The 21,626-nt window shown below is 46.2% G+C and overlaps 1 protein-coding gene across 4 annotated transcripts in view; it reads right to left on the bottom strand.

The window, feature by feature from the left end:
* Positions 1 to 21,626, bottom strand: part of dlg3 (discs, large homolog 3) — a gene marked incomplete at its 5' end in the record, with an annotated part of 126,297 nt that overhangs the window by 16,318 nt on the left and 88,353 nt on the right. For 2 of the 4 annotated variants that reach the window (XM_083652387.1, XM_083652386.1), the window contains 7 exons: positions 5,611 to 5,713; positions 6,713 to 6,869; positions 14,180 to 14,308; positions 16,225 to 16,390; positions 19,193 to 19,337; positions 20,633 to 20,769; positions 21,450 to 21,619. In XM_083652387.1, the coding sequence (XP_083508513.1) occupies positions 5,611 to 5,713; positions 6,713 to 6,869; positions 14,180 to 14,308; positions 16,225 to 16,390; positions 19,193 to 19,337; positions 20,633 to 20,769; positions 21,450 to 21,619 (1,007 nt within the window). Of the gene's footprint in view, positions 1 to 5,610; positions 5,714 to 6,712; positions 6,951 to 14,179; positions 14,309 to 16,224; positions 16,391 to 19,147; positions 19,338 to 20,632; positions 20,770 to 21,449; positions 21,620 to 21,626 lie in introns of all 4 variants that reach the window. The other 2 variants (XM_083652389.1, XM_083652388.1) reach the window with 2 other exon arrangements.

The following is a 21,626-nucleotide window of genomic DNA, read 5'->3' as shown; positions in this document are numbered from 1 at the left end:
TCCTGTCCCTGCGTGTCCGCTCTCAAATGCCTCCTCCACTGTGAAACAACAACAATGCTAGCTAGCCTAGCATGCTAGCAACCTATTCACGCTGAAAATGTCAAGTTTTGACGAAGATGTGGATTCTGCAGGTCTGCTTGGTACTTTTGGTGGATTGTTGTAAAAGATAACAACAGAGTATTTTTTTCCCGCTAAACCAGAGTGAGAGTAAGTGGAGCCAGACTCTCTCCTGCACTGGTACAGCATGAAACGAAGTGTAGAGATATTCTGGCAAACGAGACTAGGCTCCAAGTGACTAATGGGGATTCAACAACAACTTTTGAAATCAGTCCAGTATTGAGTGAGAGCTCTTCAGCCATCAGCTGCGAAACAAGGTACAATGTTACAAGGCCAAATGTGCACCGTCAATGTACTAGGCTTTGAAGCTTCACTGACAAGTATTCGAATAGATTGGAAGCTTCGACGGCAGTGTGGGGCACGTAGTGACAATGAGAGGCGAGGAGAGAAATCTGACTTCAAGGATTTTCCTTTTCATTGAAAAGAAAATGGATAAAAAAAGTGCAATAAGCACATCAAATAGATTACAGCCATAGACCATAAAAACAACTTTGCTCATATGTACAGTAGGCCCTGGTGGCTGCATGGTCAAAACTGTCGCAGTTTCAGTGCTGGTAAATAACGTTCAATGAGAGCTGTGAGGACAATGTCCTTGTTTGAGAGAATAAGCAATAATAATTAATGTTGATGCGTAACGAATAATATTGGATTACTATTTAAAAATCTATTTAAGAAGAAAAACGAAGCATTTGAATACTGTTTTGATAATCGATTACCAATGGCATCGATTGAAGCTTCAAAGCTTCAAAGCATTTAGGTCAGCCCTACAATGAATGTACGTCCACTTAAAGTGCTTGTTTTGTCATTAACAGGCTCAGATTATTATTATAACTGTCTGACAACAACATTATAAAATAAAACGTTTTTCTTGACCTTTCGCTTATTTGTTATTGTGTAACCAAGTCTCGCGAGAGTTGAGTTGTTGCAGGAAGACAACGGTTAAACTCTCACGAGACTTCTCCTTGAGCCAGACTTGGTTACACACAATAACAGACAAGTGAAAGGTATAGAAAAACATTGTATTTCTCTGTAGGGTCCTTTCCATAACATTGTCAGACACCTGTAATAACAATCTGAGCCTGTCAGTGGCAAAACGAGCACTTTTAGTGGACGTACATTGATGATGGTCCACATTTGGCCGGATTTACATTGATTGCAATGCGTTTTGTGGCTCCCGGCTGAAACTCTCTCGCTCAATACTGGACCGATTTCAAAAACAATGTGTCCCCGTTAGGCACTTAAACACAAAAATATGGGAAAATAGGGCCCCGGTTGAAAAACACTGAACTTTCCCTTTCAGGTTGATGGACCCTGAAGCACATCCTACTGATCCATGTGAGCAGTATGGAAACACAAGAGGAGCAGCCAGGGGGAGAGAGAGAGAGAGCACTGGTCCAGACACAACAGCCTCTGGAGCACATGTCATGGAACAGCCGTCACAGAGACGGCGGTAACCTGCCCTCCGTAGCCTGTAGCTTGTTTAGGAAACCAAATGGAACCTGATACAGAGGGACGAGGAACAACAGTAACAAGCAGTCCTCAGATCACTGATGACGAGCACACATGCTAGGAAATGCTGGCGGTCCTCAATGATCAATGAAAAACACAGTCACTCAATATTATGCAAGGAAGGAACGCTGAAGCCAGAAGACTAGCCTATATTATTTGGGCTGACCCCATAGGAGGAGAAGAGCAAGACGACGGCACAGAGAAACTGGGTCTTTTCGGTATCTCGCTGCTTGTCCTCATTAGGCGCACAGCCTTTTATTTTGAGGGCCGGTCGCTTCTCTTTTTGATCCAGTTATGCAACACAGCAGGCAATGGCATGTACTTGTAATTTGAGCGGCTGTTATGTTCTCAGGGTTAGTGTGACCACTGTTACAGCGCCCCCCCCCCCCCCCCCCCCCCCCCGCTAGCTACAGTGCAGCAGGAACATGTAAACCTTGGCTAATCTGCGTCTAAATAACCATGCCGTGCACGTCGGTGCGAGTTAATGGTGGGTGCTCGGGGGTTTAACATTTCCTCCGCGGCCCTCCTCCCATTTCCTAAATGCAAAGAGTCGACTGTAATTACACCCCTTGTGGGGGGCAGGGGGATGTACACCCCTCGTTTCCATTCATTCCAGCTGAATGCGAGTTGGGAGTTACAGACTCTGTGATGCTCCAGTAAGCCAATGAGACCGGGGGACCTCCTGCCTGCCCGCAGCCTGTGTGCGCCGTGTGGATTCATGTAGTCTTGGGCACTGGCCCTCCATCAGAGGCCTGTGGTGTGTGCATGCCCGGGCCCCTGAGAGTATCCAGGCAGCTTGCCCGGCATGAACCAGCACTCAAACTCCACTTCCTCCGCTGACTGACCGTCCTCTTTCCAGCAGACTGGGGGTCTCCCCTCCTGCTTCAAACTTAAAAACGGGAGGACATGTCACACACAAACAAGTTTAGGATGCCAGCCGAGTTACTGGCCGACAGATCTTAGGTCAGCAGTGGGGACGCAGGAAGGAAGTCAATCATTTGCCAGCACTCTTGACTCATGTGTTTAGGCTGGTTAAGCATTGTCAGCTTGCTATACAAACAGATCTGCAAGTGTCCTTCACTGTCCCGCAGAGCACGACTTGATATGGAAACAATGCTTCCCTTCAGCTAAACCACACCATGATTCAACATGTGGCTTGATTGGTGTGGCTTGACAACATCAACATACGCGGACAAGAAAGAACCGCTAGTCAGCATTATTCTGTGGCTCTTTTTGCTGGCTGCAGAGGGAAACGCTGAAGCCAGTCTTTATCTTGGCCTGTGTGTCTTTCCTAGATCCATGTCAATTCACTACTCCTGTTCTACCTCTATTGCAATGACCTTGGACCTTGGACCTTCAGGTTTGTGTTTCATTGAACGCATCAGGAATACAGAATCCCAGTTCCCACATTCGCTCTCATAGTCCAACCTGAGAACACAGCTTACACATCAACTAAAGCTCACAATATCCTTTCCAATGTTGTTATAGCATGTTGTTACAGCATGTTGCTGTGGCATACTCAATTCCACACTCAAAGGATTCCAAACGCACCGAAGAAAAAATATAATTTAAAGTCTATTAATAGACATCTAATCTACGATTTGTTCATATTTCTGTGGAAGAGCCATTGCTATTTCCGGGAGTCAAAGTCTCCTAGGTAAGAAAGAAAACAAAGCCAACATGTAGCATTAACAGATCTGGTCATATCTACTTTAGTCAGCATTGGAAATGAGGACAAACTAATGTAGTGACTCCTGGTCAGAGCTTTCCATGTGGTGGAGGAACCTCTGATAACACATTGCATCAGATGCCAAAGAAACAGGCAGTTCACTGATGTCACTGAACCACTGAACCAACACAAAGCTGACACACACCTGTTTTGACCACACCTATGCATTCTGTCCCCACCTAGCTTTAGCTTACACAAGGAGAACAGCCATATCACATGTCTAATGACTTTGAATGAAATCTGGTGACTATAATCTACATTACTGCTATTTCAGCAGCCAAACTCAAGTTAAGGTTGTCTCGAGTAAACACAGAAAACTAGGCCTAAACCCGAACGAATAAGGATCTGAAATAATGGTATAATAGTCAATCGATTTGAGACAGATCCGACTTCATGAACCACTCCAGGCGCTGAAGCGATCACCTGTCTCTTTTAAGATCATGTTGTTAAAAGTCTGCGTTGACACTTCTATCATATTTAGCGTGACCTGGTTTGCTTGCAGTTTTTAGTTACTCAGACAAGAATCAAAAGACATCCTTTGGATCACACTTAAAAGCTTAGCTAAGAACAACAGCAAAGCGGCTCAGTACAGTAGCTGAAGAGCTAAACCTGTGCTGCTATAGTACAATGTAACGAGCCACACTCGCACTCTGTACCTGCTACAAAGTTACTGGACTATTTTCCGCGACATTCTGTTCGTTGTGTTGCGAGGTGGACAGCCTCGGGACTTCAATGTCTCACCTCAGTTCGTGCAAAGTGGATTTATTTCGCATTCGCAGCCGGCGGTTTCTTCATCCAGCCATTAGGGAATTCATGCGGCTTCTGCTCTGCTGCTGTTGTATTCATGCCCATCCCCCATCCACACGGGTAGCGACCGAGACAAGTTGGAAGTTCTGTTTCCCACCTTTCCCTTCTACCCGTTCAAAAAATCTCCTCGCAAGCAATAATGGAGGTGCTATTCGCACTCTCTCTGCTCGACTGCTTTCCTACTTCCTTCCCCGGTTCAAAAAGTGTCCACGAAAGTGCACCGCTCACAGGAGCTTTGGAGTTTGGACGAACGGGGAAGGACAACTGCGATTCGTTTGCCCGCCTTGCAGTTGGCTCTCCGCTTCACAGCACAGCTAATAGAGGTGCCGCCCCAGAAGCTGAATACTTCTTACAATGAGCCAATCAGAAGCACTGTCCTCATTTGCAGCCTGAGCGCCCCATCAACAAACCACAGGTAGATCTGACTTATTACACAATTATTTGATGATCACTGTTTGCAATATTCTGTCAAATTCTGGTCAAAAGCTGTGTGTGATGACGACATTTGTATTTAAAACTATTTCCGTAAATTCACTGGTTTCAAAAGTGTGTGTGTGTGTGTGTGTGTGTGTGTGTGTGTGTGTGTGTGTGTGTGTGTGTGTGTGTGTGTGCGTGTGGGGTGTATACAGTGTGTGTGTGTGTGTGTGTGTGTGTGTGTGTGTGTGTGTGTGTGTGTGTGTGTGTGTGTGTGTGTGTGTGTATGTATGTGTGTGTGTGTGTGTGTGTATGTATGTGCGTGCGTGTGGGACAATTTCACACATTCTTCACTTAAGTAGAAGCACAGTTGTGTAAGAGCAGGAAAAGTACTGATTCAACTTATTTACTCAAGTAAAAGTGCAAAAGCACATTCTCTGAAATGTCCTCAAGAGTATAAAAGTAAAAAGTATTTCTACCAGCTGTTTCTGTGCAAAGCTAACTGAAACTCACATAATATTAATATAATTCGAAGACTTAAACTTAAACGATCCCCTCCAAACTACTACTCCAACTCCAAACATCAATCTACTTTGATTAATAATTTGTGTGATATGGTTTTTCCAAATCCTCAAAATGACAATTATACTCCTTCTCCTCCATTAGGCTAAATTGTTGATGTGAATGTGACACACTACACTAGAGGGAGAGAGAGGGAGAGAGAGACGGTCAAGCGAGCTAGACCGTGCGTGCATGAAGAGAGGGAGCGGTAGTAGCGTAAAAGCTTGTGTGCGACAAGCGTAAACGTTACATCATTTTTGTCTGCCGTGCATTAAAATAAAGTAACAAGCCTGTTTTTAAAATGTAAGGAGTAGAAAGTACATATATTTGTGTTAAAATCTAGAGAGTAAAAGTAAAATAAATACTCAGTACAGTACAGATACCTGAAAATTCTAGTAGTACAGTACTTAAGTACAAATACTTAGTTACTTCCTATCTCTGGATACAGGAGAGTAGGAGCAGGGGGGCCTTACCTTCAGGCCGGTACTGAGCGATGATAGTGACAGTCTGACCAGCCCTCTTCAGCGCTGCAGCTGCCTGCTCATGAGTGGCATTCCGTAAGTTCACCCCATTCACCTGCAACACAGCAGTCTAATGATGAAGATCTGCGGGGAAACACTGCTTTCAAGTCTAGCTACAAGTCCAGCTGGAAGGAGCAACGCTTCTCCTCCAGCTGGGTGGTTTCATTTCAGTCTGTGGAGATAAGACCTGCCCTTGCTATGATGAAGAGTTCTGCGACTAAAAAAAACCTACTAGTTCAAAGTCTCATAGGGAGCAGTGAGCACATGTACAGTAGCCTATGCTTGTGGAAGATAGGCTACTTATCTCTCATCACGTGAAGGCCTGGCATGAGCTACGATTAGATTATAAAGTATAATGGAAAGGACACAATGTTTATTGCAAGATTAAATATGAGATATTTGTTTTACACACTAACCATTAAAAAAATAATTTATTGGAATAGACTTTTATTCACTCCCAGATTGATTGAGAATGAGCTACAGTGGTGTAGCTTAAAAATAGTCTTCCATGTATTTTGAGGCTCCCAGCATTCAAGTAAAACAGACCTACATTATATGTATATTCTTTCCCGACCAAATGTTTATTGGAATGAAAATGCACAATTTACAACCAAAAGCACAACTTGTTTGAGTCTAATAGCAATAACAAAGGTATATACTTAAAAAATAAATAATTAATAATAAAATAAAACAAGTTAATTTATTACAAATTGCAAATTATATTACGTCTTTACATAATATATCAAATCAACAGAACTATATTTTGAGTTGTGAAAAACATCGGTTGTGAAAAATAAGCTATGAGAAAAGAGAAAAAAGGAGCTTCTTGGATACTTAGAGACCATTTTAATTACGAAGTAAACTACACGTCTACTGCAACAGTTAAACAAACAGTGTACATCTTCAAGGATAAATAGGGGCACAAAAATAATCTATATAATTGAATGCACCTAAAATATATATGATCAAATAAACACTAATTGGGGTTTTAATACATATTAAGAGACTTTATTGATGCCCTTCGGTAGATTCTCTTAAAGGTTGAGATACTGACCGACAGAATTCGGTCGCCCCTCCTCAGCTCTCCGCTCAGGTCGGCCGGCCCTCCTGCCAGGATGAAGGAGACGAAGATGCCCTCTCCATCCTCGCCTCCCACTATGTTGAAGCCCAGGCCAGTGGAGCCCTTGTGCAGCAGCACCTTCCTTGGCTCCCTGCCAAACAGAGTGACAGCAGCGTCAGGGGGAGGGGCGGGGCCAAACAGAGTGACAGCGGCATCAGGGGGAGGGGCGGGACTGAGAGCACAGGAGAGGGAGATGGAGACAGGCAGGGAGAGAGAGAGAGAGAGAGAGAGAGAGGCAAAAGAGAACAGGGAAAGAAAGAGATAGACAGAGGGGGACACAGAGGCGGTTTAGGAAAACATCTCGTATTAGTTTATATGTTGTATGATCCCAACATGTAGTGTGTATTCAATTCAGGCAGCCACACACTGCGGGCCTGCAAACCTTTTCTTTTTCATTTATTTTTTTGCAGTGGAGTCCATTCTATACATGTTTGAAATGGAACACTTTCATTGGAAACACTAGTCTACAACCATTCACCAACAGAATAAAATGGTGAAACTGGTAATAAGGATAGTTTGGATGACGGTGATCACTTTACATAACATGCCACTGACTGGGGTAACACTATAATCACTTCTCACTATTTTTGCAATAATGCTGCCACCAGCAGCAGACATGGATCCACCTGCCACCTAATTCCTTTAGAACTTTCCTCTTGGCATGACAATCTCCTGTGCACAAGGACGTATACACACCCGTTCTAATCTCATGCATTCTCATGTTAATGTACGCGCGCAGCACAGAGAGCGACCTCATGCTTGACAGACCAGCTGAAGCTCTGTTTTAGCGTTCGCCACCATGACTCATCCTCCAGCAGCCTATTCAGACAGCCTCAGTCTAGGTTGCTCGAGAGGCCAAACCACTGCTATGGGCCATCAAAAGCCTTCTGAGAAAATGCTTCAGATGAAGGCAAAAACACACTCTACGAAACACACACACACACACACACACACACATACCAAATGTACATATACATATACATATACACACACACACACACACACACACACACACACACACACACACACACACACCAAATGTATGTATACACATTACACACACACACACACACACACACACACACACACACACACACACACAGGTCTCACACACATACATAAGCAGAAACACACACACACACACACACACACACACACACAGTCGCCTCTCTTAAAGAGAAAGCGCCGCATGGTTCCCATTAGTGGTCATCTCTTGCAGTACTCAGCCTGCGGTCGACAGGAACAATTCCTACTCAATCCCTAATGTAAGTTGCTGTTGAGACCATTTCCCCCTCAGTGGCAGCATTTCAAACGTTCAGCATCACACTCATGACTACACTGGAAACAGCCTTCATCATTCCCCTCAAATAGATGAAGAGCCATGGATGGAAAGTTTGAAATGCTTTGGGACCACGACTAAAAATAGGTTATAAAAAGGTTATAAAAAAAAAGGTTATAAAAAAAAAAAAAAAAAGGCTATAAAAAGGTTGTTTAGAAAGGCTGCATTGTGCCTTCATGAGTACGTGTGTGTTGTGTCGACCTGAACATGTAGTTCCGTCACAGACGTTTGAAATGAGATGAACTGAAGACCCTGAGAGAGCCTTTTGTAAAAACCAACAGATAAGAAAAAGACTGAATTATTATAGCATAATTATTATTCTAGCAGTGAACATACTGTAATAGCAGAACAATAGCAGCACCGTGAAGCTGGGTCTACAGCACCCCCTGTACCTATATATATACTAGGTGTTAGGCTTGATCCTACATGGGAGGTCGTCACATATTCAATACAGCCACACCAGGCTCAAAACATGCACATGATTGTCCCTCTATGTACCCAAAAAAATTCGCGTGGCTCTTTTTTTTTTATGACATTGAAAATGAAGAAAGCGAAATAGATCACATAAATGGCAATTGCCTTTAAACATGTTGAAACAACTGACTTGTCTTCAGACAAGCCAAAGCTCAATAGAACACGTTCACATTCCTTCTCAAGCTTTGCATCCCAGCTCGGCGAGACACACAGATCTCCATGGTTACCTTAGGTCCTGGCGTTTGCTTCTCACAGGGCTTTTCCTAACCGTGCGTTCAGGCAGGCTCCTCCTCACCAGCGGCATGGAGGATGAGATGTAGACCGTGTACATGCCGGCTGTGGCACAGGCAGCATACATCGCTCTGCTCTCTCTTACCGCCTCGTCCCAGCTTCCTCTCTGACCCGGCCACTGAGAGCGAGGGTGCTGCAATCTTTAGAAGAGCTCTTGTGCGCCGGCCGGGCCCCTGGTGTTCCCTATCTCATCCCAGTCGGGGCCTGTGATGGGAAACAGCTCCTCTTTGGGCCGTCACAAACGCCCTCTCCCCATCATCATCGCTGGCGAGTGCGCGACTTAACCCTCGCCCGCCCGCCCGCCCGCACGGCTCTTCGCCATTCTGTCCTACAGGAAGCGGCCAGACTCCTCCACCCCCTCGCCGCCGGTCTTCCCCCTCAGCGAGGCCACATGACAGCGAAAAGCACCGCGACTGGGAAAGGGATGTGCGGAGTTGGAGGGCATCCAAGTCGGATCCCTTACAACAACGCTGTCCCCTCGTCTCCGCTGCGACGCCAGCCCCTCGGCGCGCCAGCATTCCTGTCCTTCAGCCTGGCCCTCTGGAGACCAGGCAGACGGATTCCCAGCAGCTCCTTTTGCTAATTTGTCAGAGTGTAAACAAACGGTGGAGGGGAAGCGTGAACTTGGGTCTGACTTTCAGGCCTTTTGAAACAACTTCCTGACACTCTTGTGACCTGACAGCAAAGCGTTGGCTTTCCTCTCAGGCAAAGAATGTCGCAATATTTGGACAACTTAAAGGCAGTGTCTGTTTAGTATCTCACTGTTGGCGCTGCTCGCTGCTCTCCGAGGGAGCCGCATGCCTGTCCGTGTGTCGGTTGGTTGTCGGCTGTACGTCCAGCCATGGAACCATGCGAGCATGCATGTGCATAGGGGAAGTAGCGTATGGTATGAATGGGCCTGGGCAGTTCTGTGAAAAAAGGGAGTGAATTCCAAAGGTTTTGAACACAGAGATCAAGCACTCCCTCCCTATCATGGGACCCACTCCCCCTCCCTCCCTCCCTCCCTCCCTCTTGTCTTTTCATCCATGCCAGGAATGTAAACCGTTATAGAGCTGTAAAACCCTTCTTTCTGCCCAGCCATGTCTCCTGTGATTCTTCCTCTAATTCACTATCCCCTCCCCTCCCCTGTATATTCTCACTGTTTTAGCCGAGGCGGAGGCAGCTCAATCCTGACGCTGTGAATGGATATTTGGGGCTGTGGGGGTCAGCAGGGTCAGGCTGCCCTGGGCTCAGCTCACTAATTGGCTCTGCTCGGCTGATTAATGGCGGACACTGCAGATGGACGCCATCTTCCACAAACAGGTTCTATTATCTCCCTTTTTTCCCTGGAAGGATCACGCAGGCGCATCTCTCTCTCTCCTTCCACTGTTTAAAGTTCACCCATAGATTTTATCTGACTGCCTCTTCTTCACGACTTGCCATTTCATTCCAATTTGACGTGAGAGGGGGAAATGTATTCACCGCTAGGGTGACAGACATTTGAAGCTATTTCGTGCCTCTCACTGTCGCTAGAAATACAACAGGAGTGATAAATGATTAACAGTTTTGACACAAGCACTCAGCTGAATCTGCTGTGATTATCTCCATTCTTAACTCTTACTTAATAGCATTGCAGCTTTTGAAAAGGCAAACCAGTAGCCAACGCGTTCCCAAGTGATTTGATCTGTGCATTGACCAGTCAAAGGTTTCTGGCATGTGTGTGAGGAACACATGAGGTTACTGATTAGCTTGCCGGCTGCAGCTGTCCTCAAGTCGCTGTATTTACACAAGCTGTTCCTGAACAAGGTTGGCTAACTATTAGCATTGTTCCGTAGCTTCCTAACTACCGTGGCCCTGATATGGCACTCAGATGGGGAGTGTTTGCGCACACATTGTCACCACTGCACACACCAAACACACGCACAAATTCAAACAGAAGTCGTATCTGTTATTGGGGACTAACACAGAAGACAACAAGATAAACATGGCCCAACATGGCAGGCGAGGATGCAAAGGAGGTGTCTACTGTCATCTCTTCAGAAAGGGGGTCAGATCAGAAGGAGAAGTAGTCTCTTAAAACAGACGAGTTGGCTTCCGCAATTTTCAAATGCTTCCGCCATACCGTCTGTAATACGTGGGGGAGAAGCATGCACCAACCGGAATGGGAAGCAGAAAGGCGGGTCTTCCGCTCATTAGTCCAATCAGAATCCAATATGCCGCATTCGGGGAACTCGGGGCTTCTGCACACGTGTCGTGATTGGTCGGATTCCGTCGAACTTCCTTCCAGTCTGAAGGTTTTTTTCCCAACTTCCTTGTGCATGTTCTGGGGGTGTAACGTACAGACTGTTTAGCTGCATTCGCCGGATGTAGATGAGACAGTCTGTTTTAAGAGACTTAAAGGAGAAGGGGAGAGGGTGTCGGGGGATGTGTCTGTGATGACACCACTGAGGGGGATGTGGAGATGGACAGAGAGCCGATACGAGCTCAGACTCATTCCTCACAAGCAGCCTGCTCCACTTCTTTGGAAGCCTGCGCACTTATAGTCTCCATTCTAGAAGATCCCCTCCCAGTCTGAGCCAATGGATATGCTGTAGGGCATGTCTCCTATCTGCCTGTCAGTCTGATGGAGCTGGATGCTCATCTGCTCTGATTGGGATCAAGTCTGTTGTCAGCCATGATGTCCTTAGAGCCACTCTATTCCCATTATCAGGCAGACATGACATACAAACCCGCTTGACTAGGGGCAAAACAGGTGCCTGCATGTTCACAGTTTGTACTAGTGTAAGCCTTTCTCATTGACACTGTTGACTTATGTGTGGTCTGCTGTGTAGTGTAGGGCTGCTTGATTATGGCAAAAATCATAATTGAACTGAAAAACAAATAAATAAATGAAAATAAAACAAAAAAATAGATAAATACAGTAGGCTAACTAAAATAGATTATATATATATATATATATATATATATATATATATATATATATACATACATACATACATACGTACGTACGTGTGTGTGTGTGTGTGTGTGTGTGTGTGTGTGTGTGTTTTATCTCAATTATCTTGTTTTCATAATTGTGGAAAGCCAAAATTGCACAGCCCTAGTGCAGGGGATATATTGTGTGTTCGTCGTCATTGTGCATTGCACCTCATTGTATTGCACTGTGTGTGCAAGTATTACTTTGTGCACGCACGCGTGTGTGTGTGTGTGTGCGTGTGTGTGTGTGTGTGTGTGTGTGCTCTATGTGCATATGTGTCAGCAGCACGTTATGAGCGAATGTCTGAGCACATCAGTGTGTGTAATTGGTGCTGTGCGATGGGGGGGGGGGGGGGGGGGGGGACCTCGAGTGCATGGCCTGTTTTTCCCAGAGTGCAGATGAATCACGACAGCTGCAGGAATGTCCGCCGCGACTCGTTTGGCGGCGCGTGCCGGATCAGCCTCTCACTTCCCAATACATGTATGGTCCGACTAAGAGCAAGGCTTGCTGTTTATATCTACATAAGCAGAGCGGCAGGGAAAACATTCCAATGCCACAAAGCAGTGCATGTTGGGTGGCTCCAGTCAGCTCTCCTTTTCTCCTATATACATGTACTGTCCTTTCACTTTAACACCACAACCTGCCCCTGCTTACAGCCATACAGCAAGGCCTGGGTCTCCCCCCCCCCCCCCCCCCCCCTCTCTCTCTCTCACACACACACACACACACACACACACACACACACACACAGGCAAGGCACATTATTGGCATGGGTGCATGAACAAAGACATACACGGCACACACTCTGCGCTGACAAACACATTTTGGGAGATGCATTTGTTCACACAGTGTTATCGAGGCACTCATCCATACGCAGATGGATGACGTACGCGCTCAGCGTGTTAACAGGATGTAAATATGACACAGACATGACACATAAAAGCAACAAACAGGACTGAGAGACACATCTTGCGATTCATAGAGCTTTTGTATGGAAGAGACGCAGATTTGTGTGAATGTTCACAGCAGCAGCAGCGAGAGGCAGTGGCAGCAGCTCGGCCTGGGACACAGGCCTGGTTTTAGCGACGCCTCCTGACAGATGGAATAGAGCAGCTTGTGTGAGCGTGAAGCCCTTTCGGCCTGGCTCCTGTGGAGAGGTGTTTGCAAAGAGCAGGTATGACTCCATCTTAAAGTGCAGCTAACAGCTGAGCGCACTCTTGTCTTACATTCAGAGATGTGACCCGATTGGCAGTAAATGTACACATAATTATATGATGTGATAAAAATATGGACAGTAGAATATGAGATTACACAAAGGGACATTTCTGCACTATAGTTCTTTTTGGATCAAGTTTCTTCTGATTTTCTCCCCGTTTCCTCCCCAATTGTACTTGGTCATTGCTCCACCTCCTCTGCCAATCTGGGGAGAGTTGTAGCACATGCTTCCTCCGATACATGTGCATTCGTCAGCCGCTTCGTTTCACCTGACAACGAGGAGTTTCACCGCCAGAACATAGCACGTGGGAGGATCGCGCTATTACCCCCAGTTCCCCACGCCCCCGAACAGGTGCCCCGGCCGACCAGAGGAGGCACTAGTGCAGCGACCAGGACACATACCCTTAATCCGGCTTCCCACCCGCAGACACGGCCAATTGTGCCTGTATGGACGCCCAACCAAGCCAGAGGCCTCGTACCCGTGACCCTCATGTTGGTAGGCAGGGACTCGACTGCTGCACTACCTAGACACCCTGATTTGCTAATCTGGTTATGGTATTTTATTTTTCAACACAGTCCATATGCAGCTGCAAAGGAGGATTGTGGGTGGGCGGCTGTGGCTCAGGAGGTAGAGTGGGTCGTCCACCAATCAGAAGGTCGGTGGTTCGATCCCCGGCTCCTCCAGTCCGCACGTCAAAGTGTCCTTGGGCAAGACACTGAACCCCAAATTGCTCCCGATGGCTGTGCCAGCACCCTGCGTGGCAGCTGGCCGCCTTCGGTGTGTGAATGGGTGAATGTAGGCACATTGTAAAGCGCTTTGGATAAAAGCGCTATATAAATGCAGTCCATTTACCATTTACCATTTACCAGGATTGTAAAATGAATACTCGGTAGGTAATGCCATACAAACATAATATAAAAAGCAGCGACGAGGAGGACTGGGACAAACGAAACATACATACATACATGCATGCATACATACAGAGACAGGAAGGAAGTACAAATACTATCATCCCCCCCCCCTCTGTGTTCAGATGCTGGCCTGTGTGAGTGGCTGAAGCTGGGGCGGCGCGGTGCTGTAGAGAGGAGGGTTAGCTAAGCAAGGCGTGGTGCACTAGGTTAGTACCTGCCAGAGGAGGGGAGTGGGCCTTGGCACAAGGGAGCAGGGGAAGAAGGACAGACGCCTCTGTAGAGGGCCTGGGGCACCTTGCCGTCCCCAGGTTTGTGGATGACACTGTAAATAGGCTCAGCCCTGCTGGGGGGTACAGGAATCACAGTGAACGGGACAACACACACAAAAGATGGGACAAAATGCACATACAAGGCATGTCAAACAGCTTGTACAAGGACGTTACAGAGTGCCGCACAACAAACAGTCAAAGTCAGCCAGCAACACACACACATGCACATTCACTCCAAAACACACAGACAGAGACACACATAAACGCCTACATGCAGAACACACACACACACACACACACACACACACACACACACACACACACACACACACACACACACACGCACCCACCCACCCACACACCCACACATCCACACACATACTGTACATACACCCAGGCACATACATCCACCCAGGCACACAGGAGGAATACAGCCTCCTCCCTGGAGCTGTGGGTTAAGATGACTCAAGGCCTCGTGGACGCTCAATCCAAGCCTCTATGAATGCTACTTCTGATCCAGTACTTGGCTGGGCGGTCAAAGGTTAAAACACAGTCAGAAAAAGGAGGAGAAATGACAGAGGCTGCTCTGAAAAGCATTCGGTCAACACACAGCCACCGTGCACACTTGTCCAGCTACAGCAAAGGGCCCCCTGATATGTGTAAAAAAGTAAACAGATGGCCACAGTCTCCTATCACACCTCTACTGGCCACTTCACTATCACACCTCTACTGGCCACTTCACTATCACACCTCTACTGGCCACTTCACTATCACACCTCTACTGGCCACTTCACTATCACACCTCTACTGGCCACGTCACTAAGCACAAATTACATGTGTCAGAAGAAAGAAACCACACCATTAAGCAACACCCAGAAAACAGGAAGCAGAATGGAGGCTCCTAGGAACAAAGAGCGCACTGTACAAAAATAAAAGGATGAATTGCTTTTAGGGTTGAGTACATTTGTTAGCCTGGGTCCAGACCTTCGAATCCGCCCTCTCAGGGATTTGAGTTTGGCTGCTCTTGGTCTGCATTTTCTCCGGTTTTCTAACCCTCTGAGCCAATGAGCGCCGAGGGGGACTAACGATTGGCCAATCAGCGTCAATAAACAGCCCAATGGGCGGGACCAGCCGTTGTTAAGGTTGTCAAGACTACGCTGAGGAGCAAACAACAATGGCTGCGGCCGTTGCCTGTTGTCGAGGCTGTATTAAATTGATTACAAGTACCAATTACTTTGAAATCCAAACAGCAACACTGCTTGCAGGGCATTTATTCAAAGAGGGGAGATGTTTTTTTGTTTTTTTTATACGTTCGCCTCATTGGAGTAACTAATGCAAGATTCAGGCCGATATACGTTGGACTTGGTCTCTAGTGATTGGTTGGAATCACCCTGGGGGGATCCCGTCATAGAAATAACTCAAACAGAGTGCAATCTCACACTAGAAGATGGAAATGAGTATATGAGCTGACAATTCTGAATATCAGGCTATACATTTGTCATAATATCAGGCTATACATTTGTCATAAAGAAGCACAAACCTTTAAGCACAGGCGCAGTGGTGTGCCCCCCCACCGCCACCACCATATCCCCCTAATCACCCCCCCCCCCCCCCCCCCGAATCCCGAGTCTCTACCACCTTCCTATCCCTACTGTAGCTACGGCCCCTTTTCCCACTAAACTCACTATACATCCATGACTGACTGACTCACTGACTGACTGAGTGTCCTACATTTTCCATCTTCTGACCCAGGCCGGGGCCTGCTGGCCCGGCGCCGTGGGAAGAACACAATATCACAGCCACGTGTCTTCATTTAGGAGTACACCTACAAAAATGCATGTCTGGCATTTAACTGGTGTTCTCATTATTCTAACAGAATATCCTCAAGCAATCCCTGTGCTGTGATGTATTCAAACCTATACAGATAGAGCCTGTATGAGTGGAATGTATGGAGAGTATATATTTATGGGAGAACCAGCCTGCAACTGACCTTGTGAAGTCTTCTTCTCCCAGCATGTGGCGGGGAACCGGCGAGTACCTGGACGGGGTGACCTGGGGCGGCGGCTGGTACACCGGCTTGGGCTCCATGGCCCCCATGTAGTTGTGGCTGACATGGTTGTCCACCATGGTTGGGAAGGCTGGAGCGAGGGCCAGACCAGTAGGGGGAAAGGAGGGATGATTACAACACAGGCAACACTGGGGCAAGACCGCAGTTTAGGGGAACTCAAAATGACACTTTCACTGCCAAAATCAAAATAAAGCATGAAATCACGCTCACTAGATCTTGTGTTCTGAGTGCTTATATTATTGATATTACTGGAGTACTGCCAAAACCCTGTAGGCAGCAGCTAGCATTGCCTAACATAAGAGGGTCTGTTAATAACACAGAGTTGATGGAGGATTTGTTTTGCTAATCCTCTCTTCAAATTGAAGTTGACCAGTGGGCCAATTGGTGGCGAAATTGGTGTAGTCCTTTAAAGCAGTGTTTTTCAACCACTAGTGTGACGTGAGAGATCGTCAGGTATGCTGTGGGAAATTGTCCAATTTCACTTAAGGTGCTGGAAGCAATGAGTACGTAATACAAAAGAAAAGAATTCGCACACTTAAATCTGTGCAAAAGACTCACATTTATTGTCTATCAAATATAAAATATATCTATAAAAGTGAGTCTTTTGCACAGATTTAAGTGTGCGGATTCTTTTCTTTTTTATTACTTAATCGGTCCATAAAAATGAAAAATTTATTTTAAGTTGCGCTAAACCAAAGAATTTATTTCATACAGGTCTTATTGAGCACTATACCGCCACTAACAGGCATAGAAGAGTAGTGGAAGCATAGAGTCTATGGTTGCACTACTCTTCTATGCCTGTGGGTGGTGGCGGCGCGATTAATGACCGTGTTGAATTCAAACAATAGAAGAGAAAGGGATGCAGGTAGACATGGTTATAGTGACAACGCTAACCACAAATATGTAACAAATATTTGAAGAAGAAAAATACAGACTCTGGACTTGATCCTCCTGATCAAAGTCCTTGCAGACCTACTGCAGGCTGCAGAGCTCTCTCTGGGTCTGGGACACTTTCCCTCAGAGGGCTGGTTATGGGAGGGAAACGTTCACTTGGCCAGTCATATGCCAGTGATGGCTTCAGTCCTCTCCAATCAGTAACGACTTTGCGATCAGACAACACAGCAGGCGCAGCCCATTTGCTCTCTATGTGCTACGACCTGTCACTCATTCAATTTCAACCCGCCTTCAAAACCAGCAGTGGCTGTTAACTGGCACAGACTCACTTGTAGTATGCGGAGCGCAGCAATTCAACGTAATATTCGAGTCTGGGGAGAGACTATTGCAGACCTAACCCAGATGAAGAGCCCACTACAAGCAGGGTTCAAAAGAAAGCAAAAACGGTGACTACTACTATGTTTCATTTTGTAACATTTGGGATGGCGGTGTGCCGTGGGATTTTTTTCAAGGTCAAAAGTGTGCCTTGACACAAAAAAGGTTGGAAAACAGTACTTTAAAATACATCATGTGCATGCTATATGTGAACCCGAAAAGACATATCACAAGGGTGGAAACCACCTCTTTTCCCAAGATTTACATTCTTGGGTATGACAAAACATGCATTTAAAATCCAGATCATCTGACTAAGGGTCATACAGTCAGAGTCTGCGTTAAAGGTTTGCTTAAACCCTGACACCTGCAAACTGTTGGAACATACAGTATAAAAGCCCCCAGTAGCCCCCCTCTACAATACAAAAGCTCCCTGTAGCCCCCCCCCTCTAACACATCGTGGGCTCTCATGAGCAGGTGGGATGTGAGAAACCATCCACACACTCAGTGGGAGGTAGAGATCTGGGCTTGTTGTTGCTGTGGGAAGTTGTGTGCGCGCGCGCGCGTGTGTGTGTGTGTGTGTGTGTGTGTGTGTGTGTGTGTGTGTGTGTGTGTGTGTGTGTGTGCGCGCGCGCACGTGTGCGTGCGTGCATGTGTGTGCACGCGCGCTCACTATGTGGGTGTCTGGGCATAGCTGTTTTGGGGAGAGAACAGTGATCCAACAGTACCACTCATGCAGGCAGGCCCACCTCTTGAAGATAGAGAGATGATTTGTAGTGCAGTGCACAGAAACATCGACCGCCATTTATAATTCACGCTTTACCTTCAAGTAAACACGCTTTAGAACCCAGCCTATTTCTGCTTTGGCGCCTCCTCATGGATTAGTATAGTGACAGATATGGAGACATTGTAGATCTGACCAGGACCTCCAGCCTTCTACACTTTAAAGACCCCATGAAATGGCGAGGGATCATTGGAGAACAAGTTCTCATGACTGAGGGACCCAACATTGGGTTTTTATTTAAAAGCCTATTCTAGACTAAAAGTCATGCCAATTGTGAATCAGGCAAGGAATGTATGTTGTGTTTTCTGGAGGAGAGAAAACTCGCATTTGTCCTTTTGTAGATGTTTTAACACACACACACACACACACACACACACACGCACGCACGTATGTATGCACACACACAGACGCATGTAGGCTGTGAAAAAGAGGACGCCTCTGAAAATAGTTTTTCCCTTGCCAAAATTTAGAATAACTTTGGAGCGTTATTAGCCACCTTCCTGACAAGCATGAAATGGTTGGTGCAGTACCAATGAATGCCTTTAGGTCTAGTTTCATCTGATACTAGAAACCATGATACTCGAATCCTCACTCTGGCTTTAAAACGGAGCACTTTGAGAACCCCTGCTCTAAACCAATGAAATGTGAGTCATGGAAAGAAGGGTTTTTATTGGTTAGAAATGTATATTTATGCCTACTAGTGTGCAGCAGGAAAGATACTCCCGAAAGTAAAATAAAAATAATTGCCGTTCTTCATGGGGGCTTTAAGGTGTCAGGTAGTGCGTGTGTTTGTACCATGAACCAGGACGAGTAGAACAAGAAGAAGAGGCAGATACGTACTGCTGGAGTAGTCTGGCGGGGCGTACATGTCGTTGAGGTGCACGGGTCCCGGCTTGGCCACCTTGAGGTAAACCATGTCGGAGGTGTTCTTCAGCGCCGCCACCGCCTCCTCGTGACGCACGTCCTGTAGGATGATGTTGTTCACCTGAAAGCGCAGGGTGGAGAAGGCAAGGCAGGTTCAGTTGTATAGCACGTTTCATACACAGAGGCAATTCAAAGTGCTTTACATAAAATAGATAAAAGACATACAATAGATAAAAAACAAAGCGCATCCAAAAATAAAAGAGATTATGAAGTGAAATGATCTTAAAATCCTTAAAAATGACATCTACTCATTTCCCCCTCATTAAGAATTCCAAACGTTTTCCTGCTAGACACAAGATATTTCCTACGTCACTGTCAAGTCCATTCTCAGTGGATGTGCACTGGACACTGGACAAGTCTCCACATCACACTTGTGTAAGTTGAATATTGGACCAGAATTGCCTTCCAAACTATTTGTTATGTCACAAATGTTCGTAGGCCGACCCCTAAAAATGGGATTTTCAATGAGTACAAAGAAACGTTCCACTTTGAGCGGACAAATGTGAAAACAGCCTTCTCGTGTCCAACTCTGCACATACTGTACACCATTCTGCACAGTGGAACTCAAACATTCAACTGTAGGGAGGAGAAGAAGAACATATTTGTGACTTTAGGGAGTCTTTAAGGTAAATAGTGGGTAGACATCTTAGAAGATCCACTGAATCTCTACAGTTTATCTTTTTAGACTGAATTCCTCAGAAATATCTTTATTTAAATAGAATAATCGACGCACCAAAGAGTCTATAACTGCACATTGTAATGAGCACTCAGTGCTGAGGGTTCAGCGAGCTATAGCTGTGATCATTCACATATTTTTCACAAGGCTAGTAGTGATGAATGATTCCTCCCCCCCTCTGATTTATAGTGGCCTTAAACACATCTAATATTTTTTAATAGCTTAGTGGCTCTTTTGCCCGGCAGGTGGCTCTTTTGATCTTCCGCGGTGTGGCACAGATCCGCCCGGGGAGTTGTTCCCGGGTTCGAGGCTGCACGATGGCAGCTTATCAATCACACCTGCAGCCATATAAACGCTGAGGAGGGCTGCCTGGCTGTCCCTGCTTGAAGTGACAGGATGGGCCACACTATCACAGAATACTAAAGTGCATTCTGGGTAGAGCGCACAGCAGTTCTTCAGGTGAATCGGTGACAGTCAGTCACTGCATGCAAGTTGTTGCTAATCAACGTTAACAACCATTGCTGTGGTTGTTGTGCAGATTTACCCTGCACGTTTTCAAAGGGACGATAAGCTGACTGATGAATGACCCATGAATTCATTTTGATGTATAAAAATGAATATGAATATATGAATAATCAGGAGAAGAGAATAATATGCGACTAGGAGGTGCAGGCTCGTACAGCTAGCAGGCGGTCTCCAGTCTGCAGCCGGCCGTCCTTCTGGGCTGCTCCTCCTTCGATGATCTTGGTAATGTAGATGCTATTGTCTCCGGGGATATGCTGGTTGCCGATCCCTCCTGCGATGCTGAATCCAAGCCCTGGCAGAGTAATACACACAGTGAGGCTGGTTATGAATATGAACTGCCTATATATGATCAGCTCTGTCTGAAGAGTCACTGATTTTCACACGTTCTTGAGTGACATGCCTGGGGCTGCTTCCTCTGTGTCAATGGGCCATGGTTAATTAGTCATCATTAGGGTCTTAGAGTAAGTCAACTAACACTTCGTTATTAATTAATTTATTGACAGTGGGTTTTTCTTAAATGTTACACATTCATCCTGAAAATGTGAATCAACACTTACAGCAGCCCTTACAGAAACACCACATGGATGTGGAAAAATCCCACCTGAACATCTCCACATGATGACACAAATACAAGTTCAAGTTAAAGTCACATGGACAATATGTGTTGTGTGAAATGTGTGGTTTTGGAACATTTTCATGGTGTCAAGATTAAACGTTGCTCCACATGTTATTACATGTGCTCAAAATGTGTTATCGTATGGGGAAGATCATGTGGTCTTTCATATCCACAAATATCATCTGTTTTTGAAAACAAAGAGACTGTTTAGAAAGTGGGTTTCGCCACACCCCCGCCCCTTTAGGAGACTAGCGGCAAGTCCTGAGTCTATTGGAGTCAATGGGAGAAGTGAACGTGAACACAGATTACGACGTATCTTTGGTAATGGCAGTTCAGAGTGCGCTGTGACCTCTGACCTTTGGGTCCTTTGAGCAGGTTGACCTCCAGGATGGTCTCGGGCGGAGCCTGCCTCCGCCGCACCAGCAGCCTCACCACCGGCCCCGCCTCCTTCAGGGCCTCCACCGCCCGGCTGTGCACCACCTCCGATACGTCCACCTCGTTCACGCGCAGCACACAGTCATTCACCCTGTGGA

The sequence above is a fragment of the Poromitra crassiceps genome, assembly GCF_964638095.1.
Source record: "Poromitra crassiceps genome assembly, chromosome: 15".
Lineage (NCBI taxonomy): Eukaryota > Metazoa > Chordata > Actinopteri > Beryciformes > Melamphaidae > Poromitra > Poromitra crassiceps.
This window is presented reverse-complemented; position numbering and strand designations above follow the sequence as displayed.